The 15186-nt window shown below is 34.1% G+C and overlaps 1 protein-coding gene across 3 annotated transcripts in view; it reads left to right on the top strand.

The window, feature by feature from the left end:
* CYSTM1 (cysteine rich transmembrane module containing 1) overlaps positions 1 to 15186 on the top strand; it is a 98726-nt gene that overhangs the window by 42859 nt on the left and 40681 nt on the right. For all 3 annotated transcript variants that reach the window (XM_074291552.1, XM_074291553.1, XM_074291551.1), the window contains one exon: positions 12623 to 12873. In XM_074291552.1, coding sequence (XP_074147653.1) covers positions 12642 to 12873 — 232 coding nt within the window. In that variant the 5' untranslated portion in view covers positions 12623 to 12641. The remainder of the gene's footprint in view (positions 1 to 12622; positions 12874 to 15186) is intronic.

The following is a 15186-nucleotide window of genomic DNA, read 5'->3' on the forward strand; positions in this document are numbered from 1 at the left end:
CTTGTTGCACATTAATTATTAGCTTCCGAAGGTATAAGTAACCTGGGTAGATAGACAGTAGTGCTAACAATTTACATTCACTTCCCAGTGTTCCTTTTCTGGGTGTAGTTATTTCTGTCCATCATTGATCAACTGGAAGTGAGTTGGATCTTCTTTATGTTGAAGATATCCACTTCCATCAGAATACATCCTCATACAGTATTGTTATTGCAGTGTACAGTGATCTTCTGGTTCTGCTCATTTCACTCAGCAACAGTTGATTTAAGTCTCTCCAATCCTCTCTGTATTCCTCCTGCTGGTCATTTCTTACAGAGCAATAATATTCCATAACCTTCATATACCACAATTTACCCAACCATTCTCCAATTGATGGACATCCATTCAACTTCCAGTTTCTAGCTACAACAAAAAGAGCTGTCACAAACATTTTGGCACATACAGGTCCCTTTCCACTCTTTAGTATTTCTTTGGGATATAATCCCAATAACAGCAATGCTGGGTCAAAGGGTATGCACAGTTTGACAACTTTTTGGGCATAGTTTCAAATTGCTCTCCAGAATGGCTGGATTCTTTCACAACTCCACCAACAATGTATCAGTGTCCCAGTTTTCCCACATCCCCTCCAACATTTATCATTATTTGTTCCTGTCATCTTAGCCAATCTGACAGGTGTGTAGTGGTATCTCAGAGCTGTCTTAATTTGCATTTCTCTGATCAGTAGTGATTTGGAACACTCTTTCATATGAGTGGAAATAGTTTCAATTTCATCATCTGAGAATTGTCTGTTCATATCCTTTGACCATTTATCAATTGGAGAATGGTTTGGTTTCCTATAAATCAGGGTCAGTTCTCTATATATTTTGGAAATGAGACCTTTGTCAGAACCTTTCCTTTTAAAAATATTTTCCCAATTTATTACTTCCCTTCTAATCTTGTTTGCATTAGTATTGTTTGTACAGAAACTTTTTAGTTTGATGTAATCAAAGTCTTCTATTTTGTGATCAATAATGATCTCTAATTCTCCTCTGGTCATAAATTCCTTCCTCCTCCACAGGTCTGAGAGGTAGACTATTCTCTGTTCCTCTACTCTATTATTATCTCATTCTTTATGCCTAAATCATGGACCCATTTTGATCTTATCTTGGTATATGGTGTTAAGTGTGGGTCCATATCTAATTTCTGCCATACTAATTTCCAGTTTTCCCAACAGCTTTTTTCCAAATAATGAATTTTTGTCCCTAATGTTGGTATCTTTGGGTTTGTCAAAGATTAGATTGCTATAGATGTACCCTTTTTTGTCCTTTGTATCTAATCTGTTCCACTGATCTACCGTTCTATTTCTTAGCCAGTACCAAATGGTTTTGGTGACTGCTGCTATATAATATAGCTTTAGATCAGGTACACTTAGACCACCTTCCTCTGACTTTTTTTTCATTAGTTCCCTTGCAATTCTCGACCTTTTATTCTTCCATATGAATTTTGTTGTTATTTTTTCTAGGTCATTAAAATAGTTTCTTGGGAGTCTGATTGGTATAGCACTAAATAAATAGATTAGTTTGGGGAGTATTGTCATCTTTATTATATTCGCTCGGCCTATCCAAGAGCACTGAATGTCTTTCCAATTATTTAAATCTGACTTTATTTTTGTGGCAAGCGTTTTGTAATTTTTCTCATATAATTCCTGACTATTCTTTGGTAGATGGATTCCCAAATACTTTATACTCTCAACATTTGTTTGGAATGGAATTTCTCTTTGTATCTCTTACAGCAACATTTTCTTTACCCTGTAATCTTTGATGGCAGCAAGATTTTGTTGTCTTCTTTTCATTAGCTTTCCTGGCAAACAACCACTGTAACCAAGATCAAGTGAGAAAAATATGTGACACTTTGCAGATTGCAAAGTAGTATATCAGCATTACTTAGAATTTTGCCATGCCTGTTTGTGGGCCTAGCAAATCAGTAGCTGGAGGCTGATGACAGAAGCTTTATTATTATTATTTTTTTAATAGGTGACTAAGTTTGCTTACATTCTTGGGAGAGACAAGGTCACATAGATATATAAAAAACAAATACAAAGAAATTAAGTTAGCAAACATGACAAAAGAAAAAAAGTGAACAGATATTATTACTGTTAGTGAAGCAATGAATTGGCCCATTCTGGAAAGTAGAAAGTGACCCAACTTTGCATATCCTTTGGACTAGCTACCCTGCAATTGGACCTATACCCTAAAGAAAGAGGAAAAGAATGTATATGTAGAAAAATATTTGTAACAGCTCTTTTTTTTTTTTTTTTTAAATGAGAGCCAAAAATTGGGAACTAAGAGATTATTCTCTTAAGAGAAGGCTAATCAAATTGTGATATATGACTGCTATGGAATATTATTGTGCCATAAAAAATGATGAAATGAATAATTTCAAAGGATCTGATATGGAATGAGGGAACTAAGTGGCACAATGAATAGAGCACTGGCTCTGGAGTCCAAATCTGGCCTTAGATATTTACTAGCGGTATAATCCTATAGGCAAGTCACTTAACCCTTATTGCCTCCCACCCCTCAAAAAGTGAAGTGAGCCACATTTGGAATAATCTTACAAAGAAAAATAACTTTGAAAAACTTTAGAACTCTGACCAATATAATGATAAAGCACATACAAGTCCAATAAATGAAGATAAAACATATTTACCTCATGACAAAGAGATCTACACTGTGCCCATGGTTCTTGATACTGATTATCATTCTTAGATTTAACTTCCTTTTGGGTCACTGACCAACCAAGAGAACAATCTACCAGAAAGTGTGTTCATTTCCTGCTTTGTTTTCTTGGGATTGCTAATGATTTTATTATTTTTTTTTCCAATAATTTTTGTTGGTGAGGTTTGTTTGTTTGTTTGTTTTTTTTTTGTGTGTGTGTGTGTGTGTGGTTTTTTTTTTTTTGTATTTATATCTCATTTCTAGACATCCCCCCTTTGAGAAATTAATATTTCTTTTATATTTAATAACTAATTGTATTAGGGTTAGAGTTTTTCCTCTTTTCTATTTCCTCATTCAGAAACTAACCAGCCCATGATCCAATCACTCAGTAAAAGAAATTCTAAATTTAGAGCCTAATGGGTATATTCCTGTGCATTTGTGTTTGCTCAGACAGGTCCAGAGAAATATTAATACTCTGTATTATCAAGACATGATATGGAAATTGTTTCTTTGAATAAGATTTGAGTAACCAAAGTCATAGTCCTAAGAGAGCCCATCTCCCATTGTATTAACAATTCAGAAGTAATTAGGTATCTCTTAGGAATACCTCCTCTTTGAAGGGCATATAAACTGTGAGTCTGAGATGACCAAATGACTGTCTTTTGATTAATAATTGGCCGAATTTATTTATAAAGTTATTAAATTACCCAGAAACTGAGTCTTGAAACTTTTTAAATACCATACACATTCCACTGAAAAACAGTTGAGAAAACCAACCATTCACTAACCTTATCTGACATTCCTAAAAATGTCTTTTTTTGGTGTATGAGGTAGGGTGGGGTGGGGGTGGGAGAAGATTTACTCAGTATATCTCTGATAAATATTCCCTTTATTGCCTGGTCTGAATGACTCTCAAGAAAATCTCCTACGGTCCCTTCTTATATGGTGATGTTTAAAAAGAGGACTTCATCCATTTTGATCTGATGAACCAGTACATCCTACAGGGAATTGTGCCAAATTTTGCCTGAAATATAAAACTAAGGCCTAGAAAGTGTTGTAAACATTAAAGTAACACATTCCTTAACGGAAGATATAGTTGATTTTTGTCTTGGTGACTGAGGTTGGATAATTACATCCATTTTTCCTGACTTCCTCAACAGTTCTAGTTGAATTCAAAAACATTTGTTTACATTTGTTCCTGAATTTCAAAGAAAAGTCTAAACTTCTTTTGGATTACTATATGTGGCTTTATCTCTTTTATATCGTTTTGAGAGCACTGTTTGTAGTCATAGAAGGCTCATTGCACTTTTCATTTTAATTCTGATATTTTTACTGCTTAGTTTTGAATATTGGTCTCTTACCTAAGAAATGAAACATTTCTGTAGCTCAATCATTTCTCATTTTCTATTTTATTCCTTAATGAACAGTTCAAAGATTTCTTTTTTTATCTTAGCTAATTTAATCTCATAGTACCCTCTTAAAGTTGTTAGGCTATTTAGCATCAATCCTTATTTTAAATGTGCTGCTCTTTGTGTATGAAGATTACTAGGTAGTAAAGAGGAAATTAGTATCTTTGAAGAATTAAGAATTCACATACAATATCATGTATACTGGTAGTGTAATTGCAAAATGTGCTAGTCTCATGAAGGTGAATTATTGCATTTCCTGAAAGTGATTGGTAGCAGAGTAAAGCACCCTTGCTTTATTTTTATAATTAGAGGGCCCTAGTAAATTTTAACATTTTTAAAATTAAAATTTTAACCCCACAATGTATATTTGTGTCTATATGCAGGGGAGAGGGAAAGGGAAAGAACCAATGAATTAGCTTAGGCCTAGTAAGCACCTAATGAATTTATTTAGTGGTAAAACTACTAATTTAGTCTAAGTTGTTGACTTCATTTATCATCCTTTCACTAGAGTTTTTTTTAATTTTTAAAGAATCCTTCCAGTGAGCAGCAATATTAAATAGGAAATAAGTCACTGCTGTGTTGGGATATGAGGCATAATCAGCACTACAGGAAATGTGGAGTTTGGAGTGATAAGAAGCTTCACAAAAGGCCTCAATTACTTTCTGCTAATAAGATCAACCTGTTGTGAAGTTGTGAACTTGTTATATATTGGGAGAATGGGAAAAAATTACATTAATTTTTTTTCCTTTTTATTAAGTTAGTTTGATAACCAATTACTGTATTTTGGGTAATTTGCTTTTAATAAGAACTTTGGGATGTGAGTGTGTACAAGACAAAAAATGAAACTTCAGAGCTCCATAGTATTTTATAGCTAATAGTTGTCCATTAGTGATAAATTGATGCTAAAGTGCTGAATATCATACATGAAGATTATGCTTATTAATAGTTATATAAGAATATACTTAGGGGACAGCTAGGTGGCTCAGTGGATAGAGCACTAGCCTTGAATTCAGGGGGACCCGAGTTCAAATCTGGTCTCAGACACTTAACACTTCCTAGCTGTGTGACCCTGGGCGAGTCACTTAACCCCAGCCTGGGGGGGGGGGGAGATACACTTAGGATAGTTTTTCTAGAAACTGAGGAACCTGCTCCTCAGCCAAGATATTGTTGTTTGTGGCTAGAAGAATTGAGGGAGAGATGAGTAAGGCTCTCTCAATATAAAATACAAAAAGAAGCACCCAAACATCTTTGTTATATACCAAAGACAGCACATTTAAAATGAAATTTGATGCTGTCTTGATTAATAGCTTTAGCAGAGCATTATGAGAATAAATAAGGTAATACTTATTCTGTATAATTTTTGAGCTATGTCTTAGGAAAGTGCAATATTAAAATTCCCACTTTTTAATACAAAAATTTATTGAAATTGAAATTTTTAATTTTGAATATTGATATTGAAAAAGAAAATATTTCTAGCAGTGAAAGGGAACTTGTTGGGAGGTAACAGTCAAACCTACACACAAGAAAATTATCATAGCAATTTAGTGAATAATGGACTGGATGGGGCAGTGGGGGTCAGGTTAGCACAACTTGGAATTAGAGACTAACCTTAGAAGATAATTGCCACAATGCAGGCATGAGGTGATAAGGAACTGACTGGAGGGCAGGGGCTCACTGTATGAGTAGAGATAATGAGATGTATACCAAAGATATCATGAAGATAGAAACAAAACCTGATACAGATTGACTATATAGAATGAGTGTAAGATTAAACTAAGATTGTGAGCCTTGATGATTGGGAAAATGGTGGCACCCTCAACAATAAAAAGATGTTTTAAGAGGAGAGGGGTAGAGGGAAAAGGTAATGAATTCAGTTTTAATCATGATAAATAATCCTTTAAAGGATATCCATGGGAAATGGATGTGACCTGAGTGAAGAGCTAGCAAAGGAGACTAAGAAGGAATGGTTAGAAAGTTAGAAAAGAGCAGGGTCACTGTAATTTAAGTGAGTATCCAGAAGAAAAGATTGGTCAACAGTATCAAATGCAGTGAAAGAGGTCAAGAAGAATTAACAATATTCATTTAGAGAGCAGTTTGGTTTATTTGAGGTCAGAAACAATATTAAGAAAGTTTTGAAGCATGTGAGCAAAGTATAAATAGTTATCTCAAATTTAGCCAAAAGTGACAGGAAAGATATAGAATGATAGATAGTATGGATGGTTGGGTCATCATTTGAGTTGGCAATGCTGGGCTGGAGTTTAGGAAAGAGAGATATTAGATCTGGAAATTATCAACTTAGAGGTCATACTAGGAGGACTGATGATATCATTATGAAAAAAGATATAGAGCTAGAAGCCTATATCTGGGATTTATAGATTTCAGGGGGTCTGTGAACTTGCATAGGGAAAGTATATAACTTTATTTCAATATGATTAGAATCAGAGTTAGCTTACTGTTAACTTTGTTGATTTAAGCTTGCTGTTAGGATGAAATGAAGCATTCACAAGTCATTGAACAGTTAATGAAAGGAAAGTTGTTTGCCCAGAGAGAACAAAGATTTGCATCAAAATGCAAATTCTTAGCTTCATATGGAAATAGAATTGATAAAATTGATCTGGGCATCTAGGCAGGATATAATGAAATATGTAGTGACTCCCATGATGTTCAAAATTCCAAGTTGGTAGAGTCCCAACTTCCCTTCTTGGTGACTTTTTATGCCTTTTGGTGACTGGGAACCTCAGGCCAATCAGATCCCAGGGACACTTCTTCTCTTTTTAGGGAAAGCTAATTCCAGTCAAAGGAAGGGAAGAAGAGAGCCCTGGACCTGTTTCATGTTTTGGGTTGGGGAAAAGATGATATGTGAGGAAATGCTAATATCCTAGAACCACAGGGTAAAATAGTTAATTGAAAGAAGCAAAGTACTTGTTGGGGGAACAGGGTGAAAGGAAAGAAAAAAAGCATAAGCAAGGGAAATATAGAATGGAGGGAAATGCACAGTAATCATAATTGTGAATGTCAGTGCGATGAATTCTACCATAAAATGGAAGCGGATAGCAGAGTGAATTAAAAACTAGAATTCTATAATATATTATTTACAGGAAACACATTTGAAACAGAAAATCACAAGGTAAAAGGTTGGAGCAGAATATATTATGTGTCAGCTGAAGTTTAAAAAAAAAAAGAAAGAAAGAAAGCAGGGGTAGCAATCCTGATCTCAGATAAAGCAAAAGCAAAAATAGATCTAATTAAAAGAGATAAGGAAGGAAATTATATATTACTAAACGATACCATGGACAGTGAAGTAATATCAATACTAAACATGTGTACTAAGTGGTATAGCATCCAAATTTTAAAAAAATAATAATAGCTTTTTGTTTTTCAAAATACATAAAGCTAGTTTTCAATATTCATCCCTGCAAAATCTTGTGTTCCAAAATTTTCTCTCCCTTTCCCAATTCCCCTTTCCCCCAGACAGCAAGCAATCAAATATAGGTTAAATAGGTGCAATTTTTCTAAATTTATTTCCACATTTATCATGCTGCACAAGAAAAGTCATCAAAAAGAAAAAAAAAAAAAAAAAAAGCAAGCAAGCAAACAACAACAAAAAAAAAGGGTGAAAATGCTATGTTGTGATCCATATTCAGTCCCCCTAGTCCTCACTCTGGATGCGGATGGCTCTCTCCCTCACAAGACCATTAGAATTAGCCTAAAGCATCTGATAAGAAAAGAGCCATGTTCACCAAGAGTTGATCATCTCATAATCTTGTTGCTGTATCCAAATTCTCTTGGTTCTACTAGTTTCACTTACCAGTTCATGTAAGTCTCTCCAGGCCTTTCTGAAATCAACCTGCTCATCATTTCTTCTAGAACAATAATACTTCATTACATTCATAACTTATTAATTTATTCAGCCATTCTCCAATTGATGGGCATCCACTCTGTTTCCAGTTCCTTGCAACTACAAAAAGGGCTGCTACAAACATTTTTGCACATGTGGGTCCTTTTCCCTTTTTTATAATCTTTTTGGGAGATAGATCCAATAGTAGCACTGTTGGAACAAAGGATAAGAACAGTCCAAATTAGCATCCAAATTCTTAAAAGAGACTTCAGCTTTGGGATAAGAACTCACTATTTGACAAAAACTGCTGGGAAAACTGTTAAGGGTGGAAACTAGACAGACCAACATCTCAAACCAATATACCAAGATAAGGTCAAAATGGGTATATGACTAAGACATAAAGGGTGAAACCATAAGCAAATTAGGAAAGTAAAGAATAGTTTATATATGGAGGACAGAATTTATGACCAAAGAAGAGATAAGCAAGCATTATGACATGCAAAATGGATTTTGATTACATTAAAATAAAAGGATTTTACACAAATAAAATCAGTGCAGTGAAGATTTGAATGAATGCAGAAAGATGGGAAACTAATTTTTATAGCAAGTGTTTCTGATAAAGGCCTCATTCTCAAGTATAGAGAATTGAGTCAAATTTTCAAATAATATAATTCGTTCCCTAATTTAAAAATAGTCTTGAGGATATGAACAGGTCTTTTTCAGATGAAGAAATCTTTAGGTAAATATGAAAAAATGCTCTAAATTATTATTGATTAGGGAAATGCAAATTAAAGTTATGCTAAGAAATCACCTCATACCTATCAGATTAGTTAATATGACAGAAAAGAAAAATGATAAATGCTGGAGATGTGGGAAAATTGGGACGCCAATACATTGTTGATAGAGTTGTGAATTGATCCAGCCATTCTGGAAGAACAGTTTGGAACTATGCCTAATAGGCAATGAAACTGCATACCCTTTGATCCAGCAATGTTTCTACTGGACTTATATCCCAAAAAGATCATAAAAAAGGGAAAAGGGCCCACATACACAAAAATACTTCTAGCAACTCTTTGTGGTGACAAAGAATTGAAAATTGAGGGAATACCCATTAGCTGGAAAATGGCTGAACAAGTTGTGGTTTATGAGTGTAATGGAATATTACTTTGTCATAAGAAATGATGAGCAGGCAGATTTCAGAAAAGCCTGGACTGATGCTGAAAATGAACAGAACCAGGAGAACATTGTACACAATTACAGAAACATTGTACTATTATCAACTATGATTAACTTGGCTCTTCCCAGCAATACAATGAGACAATTCCAAAAGACTCAGGATGGAAAATCCTATCCACATTTAGAGAAAGAACTATGGAGTATGAATGCTGATCAAACATTTTCACTTTTTTGGTTTTCTTCTCCTTTCACAACATGATTAATTTGGACATCTGTTTCCATGATGTATAATTTTTATCAGGTTAGTTGTCATCTTGGGGAGAGCATATTTTTTTCATTTAATCTTTCTCTTGGTTTTTTTCCTCCTTTTTGATCTGTTTCTTCTTTCAAAACTGTAACTAAATACAGAAATATATTTTCTATGATACATATATAAAAACTATGAAATTGCCTACCATCTTTGAAAGAGGAGAAGGAAGAAAAAAAATGAATGTTAAAACTTTTCTTGATGTGTAAAGGGAAAAAATGAAATTTATGCAAATTTTAAAAAAGTAAAAAAAATTGTTAGGGACAAAGGGGAAAACAAAGGTATGATCAAAAGTATGACAGTCATAACAGTGAATATGAATACAATGAACTCACACATAAAGCAGAAGAGAATAACAGATTTAAACAATATGTTGCTTACAAGAAACACCCTTGAAATAATTAGATTCCTACATATTTAAAATGGAGGATTGAAGCAGAATTATTATTTCAGATGAATTCAAAAAAGGAGAGGAGGCAATCCATCTTAGACAAAGCATCGATAAACATACGCGTAGTTAAGAGAGACAAATAAGGAAACTATATTATACTTAAAGGCACCATAGATAATGAATTCTTATTTCAATAATTTGTGCATCAAGTAGCAGGAAGAAATAGAAAAACTATAATAGTTGGGGGTTTTAATGTGCCCCTCTCAGATATAGCAAAATCTAAGGCAAAAATAAAACAAGAAAAAAGTTTGTTATTGGATAGAATTTTAGAACTGTTAGGCTCTAGCATTAGTGAATAGGAACTTAAAGAAATATATATCCACATATACATACACACACATCACAGAAATAATCCATAATTTCTTCCATGAAAATGACAATAATGAGACAACCTACCAAAACCAATGGGATACAGCCAAAGCAGTTTTTAGGGGAAATTTTATATTTCTAAATAGCTATATAAATAAGACACAAGAGGAGAGCAATGAATGGATTAAGCATGCAACTATATATACATTAACTGTGCATGACATCATTAAAAAAATTAACTAGGGCACAAAAACTTCATAAATGCTAAAAAACATAAATAATAAACTCATCCTTTATACCACACCACAGTAACAATTTCAATAAGTAAAGGGCATATAAAAGAAAGAATTCAAACTTAAATGGAGACCAGTGCTATCTTAAAGAATATATGGATGAAAACAAATTCTAGAAATAATATGCAAATTCATTAGAGAAAATGATGAGAGATCATGTGAAAACATTTGGGATGTTGCCAAGGGAAAATTTATGCCTTTAAATGCTTTTTAGCAATAAGAGAGAAAAGATCAATGAATTTGGTGTGTGATTTTTAAAACCCAGAAAAATTTAAAACCTTTCTCTCCTTTCCCTCCCTGAACAAGTAGACATTCTGGAAATTAAGGAAAAGGAAAACAAAATTGAAAACAAAAATTGAATTGAAAATCAAGATCATATTAGCAAAAACAAATAGACTAATTTGATTTTTTAAAAAATCAAATTAGTCTAAGTGAAAAAGAATTCACAAGCAAAGAGGAAATAAAGTTATTGTAAACCATTTTGCCCAAATATATGTGAAATAAAGCTAATAATTCAAATGACATGGATGAGTATTTGTAAACTCATGAAAAATATCCAGATTAACGGAAAAAGAAATCAACAATTTAACTCAAAAACTCTCAGAAAAATAAATTGAACAAGTTATGTCACTTCCCTGAGGAAAATGCCTTACTTAGAAGGTAAACTCCTTGAGGACAGGCACTGTTTCACTTTTATCTATGTGTCCCTAGCACTTAGTACGGAGTAGTAGGAAGTGCTTAATCACAGTTTATTGATTTATTGAGGTGGCTGGCATTGAGTGCTTTGTTTCCTCATTGAAGAGATAGGATTGCTTTTTGGGCATTTTGTGAGGAAAATCTTGTTCTGTGGTAGGTCCCTTCCAATGCAATTAAGTGACTTGCCCAAGATCATACAGTTATCAAGAAATAACTAGAATTTGGACTATTCATTGCTCACGCTCCTAGACTATGCTACTTGTCACAGAAAATCAGACCTATGCTCTAGGTCTTGCCTAATTGCACTTTCTAAACAGGTGGATTTGTGCAGGTCATCAGTTACTTAACTTCCTTGAACTTAGTTGTCTCACTTAGAAATTAAAGAAAGAAAAGTTGAGCTAGATCATTGAGATATCTAACCTCTAATGCATTCTTGAGTTCTTTAGAAGGTTTTGGTTAACAGAGTTTTCTCCCTATTTTGCTATTTCCCATACTTTATAGCTGGGAGCATGGAAAGGGAAAATATCTTTCCCACTAAAACTCCTTGGTGATAGAAACAAGAGAAAAGTATGGACTCTAAAACTTGTTTCCCAAGTAAGCTAATCAGTCTTTTTGTCACTTATATCCCTGATAAAAGAATTCTGAAATTTAAAAACAAAACAAAACAAAACCACCTTGTACATTTACATAGAAATACAAATGAATAACAATAAAGACAGCAGTAGAGGAATTTTACAAAATATGTAAGCTAAGTGCCAATTAGTTGTCCATACTGTAAGTGGTATGGATTCTGAAAATGAGAAAGATCACTTGGGGTTTAGAGTGGGTAGGGAAATAAGGCCTGTGCTAATGAAAGCTAAAAAAGTGAAGAGCAAGTTGTAAATAAGATGAGAACCCTAGAGGCATACCTAGAGATTCCCTGTAGACATCTTTTTTCCAAGGAAGTGCTTTGCAGCAAATGTAAATAGTTTTGTGACAAGAAGTGGTTAAAATAGTGCAATGATTTTGGGCCTACAGAAGACAACAGAATCACCAAAGTGAAGATGAGTCAGTCAGCTTTCTTGGTTCTTAATTCCTGTGGCTGCAATAACCGGCTCTGTCCAGGATTCTCATTTAACCTGATTGACTCTGAAAATTTCAGAATTATGGTGATATAGTTTAGTTTCTTGAGACTTGCTTGCAGTGTTAATAAGTTAGCTATAAATTAGATATCCTTGCCCTGTGGTTAATTCTGTTTAGTCATGCTATAATTGTTATTTTAGTTGTCTCATCACATACACAGAATTATCAGAGGATTTTTAAAAAAAAACAAGATTACATCTTATGATGCATTGTCCTAAACATAGTGCCTGCCTGTTTATTAATTATTAGCAATTTCTAATTTGTTTGGAGGTTTTTTGAATGATTTAAAGTGAAACAAAATTAATTGTGTTTTTTGTTTGTCTTTTAGGCAAGGTTTTCATTCCATCATGAATTACGGAAATCCTCCACCCTACTCTGACCCAGGCCCAACGGCCCCATATCCACCATATATGCAGCAACCAGGAAGTTCTCAGCCATATCCTCCTGCTGGGCCTTACCCTGCTGGGCCTCCAGGGCCTTCAGGACCTTATCCACCCCCTAACACAGGGTATCCATACCAAGGCTATCCACAGTATGGCTGGCAGGGTGGACCACCTCCAGAAGCTCCCAAAACCACAGGTACTGTAAGCATTATATGTAAATTATGTCATAGTGAGAAATATTTGCATGGTTTTCTTGCTGCCCTCCTCTTCCCCCCCCAAAAAGGCAGGTCATCTGGCCTTTATAACAGGGTTCATTTTTAAGCTTTAGTGATTATTTTTCCTGCCTTATAGAGAATTTTTATTCTCTAGCAAGATAGCAGATATCTTTTTGATATTCTAAGTCTGTTTTTTTGTGGAATATTTTCCTTTGGGACAGAAATCTTGTTTGGCATGTTTTCTGAGAGTCACTTGAAAGTCTCAGGCTTCTGTTATTTATTGTTGCAGTAGTAGAAAATTTTGTTTTTCAAGATTAGATTTTTGGAGCCAATTTATCTGTAAGTTCCAACTCATCTTCATATCAGCCTTTTCTTTTCAAAAGCAGCTAGCAGACATTTAAAATTAGATCTAATGATTTTCTAAGCTATACTTAAGATTTTTACCGGCATTTTCAACAAGCCAATTAGGGCTGAGGGCCCCACATTTCAGGTCCTTAATTTTCCGTACATTTGCTGCTATCTGGTTCATCTGGCCTTAAAAAAAAAAAATTGAGATGATAATAAAGAATCTGATTCTTACTAACACCTGTCTTTTTTCTGTACCAAGTATTTGATAAAATAATAAAATTTTTTGAGCTGGAAAGTATCTTTATCTTATCTGTCTCAGACTCAATAAGAACTTGCTGGGTTTTTAAATCTTATATTGTCAGTTCTTTTTGCAGACACTCTTTTTGGTTTCTCATAATGATTAGATTCATATAGACTTAGAAATGAAGGCTGTCCCTGATAGAAGTCAAGTCGATAAATATTTTTAAAGTGTCTATGTGTCAGTCATTGTGCCATGCTAAGCCACTTTACCCATGTCTTAACCCCTCACTAACCTTAGAAATAGAACTGAAGGCTTATTTGTATTCTGAAAGTTATTTTAAACCCTAGCATTCCAGGATTTAGGGATTCATCCAAGGTAGGTGTCACATACCAAAATCTCTTTCCCTAGTTAGATTGAGGTCTATAATCATAGGAAAATACTACAGTTAGGAAAGACAACTTATTAATCTTATAAATGAGGAATTTCCTAAATAAAATAAAATAAGGCATTAAATATATTTTGAAGAAAAATCTTGACAAATACTAGGTTCTTTTTTCTTGGCTTTCTCTTGTAACAGTTTATATTACGAGTACACAGAATAGTGCAGGAAATGTGTCACCAAGTGCTGCCTGAGAAGTAACAAACAGAATTCAGGTCTTTGGCACTGAAGGAAGGATTTCTAAATTAAGTTTCAGAAACTGACAAGTTTTCTGTTTAACACAAGGCAATCCTAGCATTTGGGGACTTAAGAGGTTTAGACAAACTCTTAATCCAGTAGCACATGGCACCTTCTCAACATGTTCATCAGATCATTTGTTCCTGATGCTCATGATGGTTGTGTTAATTTTTATCTAGTAATGCTTTAATTTATATACAAGGTTGGCTGAGTTCTTTTGGTTGATGCTCTGCAAATTTGTAGGTATTCTGTATTCAAAATATCTAGCACTTTTTTTAGCCATTAATTTTGAAAGTTAGTGGTTTTTGTAGCTTGCTTCATTTTGAGGAAGGTGTTTTGTTTTGTTTTGTTTTTTTTTTAGTAGATTATATTTTAATTTTTAAAATTTTTATTTTTCCCAAAGGCCTCATTCCCAAAATATATAGAAAACTGACTCTAATTTATAAGAAAACAAGCCATTCTCCAATTGATAAATGGTCAAAGGATATGAACAGACAATTCTCAGAGGAAGAAATTGAAACTATATCCACTCACATGAAAGTGTTCCAAATCACTACTGATCAGAGAAATGCAAATTAAGACCACTCTGAGATACCACTACACACCTGTCAGATTGGCTAAGATGACAGGAACAAATAATGATGAATGTTGGAGGGGATGTGGGGAAACTGGGACACTAATACATTGCTGGTGGAGTTGCAAAAGAATCCAGCCATTCTGGAGAGCAATCTGGAATTATGCCCAAAAAGTTATCAAACTGTGCATACCCTTTGACCCAGCAGCGCTACTACTGGGCTTATATCCCAAAGAAATACTAAAGAGCAGAAAGAGACATATATGTGCCAAAATGTTTGTGGCAGCTCTTTTTGTTGTAGCTAGAAACTGGAAGATGAATGGATGTCCATCAGTTGGAGAATGGTTGGGTAAATTGTGGTATATGAAGGTTATGGAATATTATTGCTCTGTAAGAAATGACCAGCAGGAGGAATACAGAGAGGCCTGGAGAGACTTAAATCAACTGATGCTGAG

Source organism: Sminthopsis crassicaudata, chromosome 2 (genome assembly GCF_048593235.1).
Source record: "Sminthopsis crassicaudata isolate SCR6 chromosome 2, ASM4859323v1, whole genome shotgun sequence".
Classification (NCBI taxonomy): domain Eukaryota; kingdom Metazoa; phylum Chordata; class Mammalia; order Dasyuromorphia; family Dasyuridae; genus Sminthopsis; species Sminthopsis crassicaudata.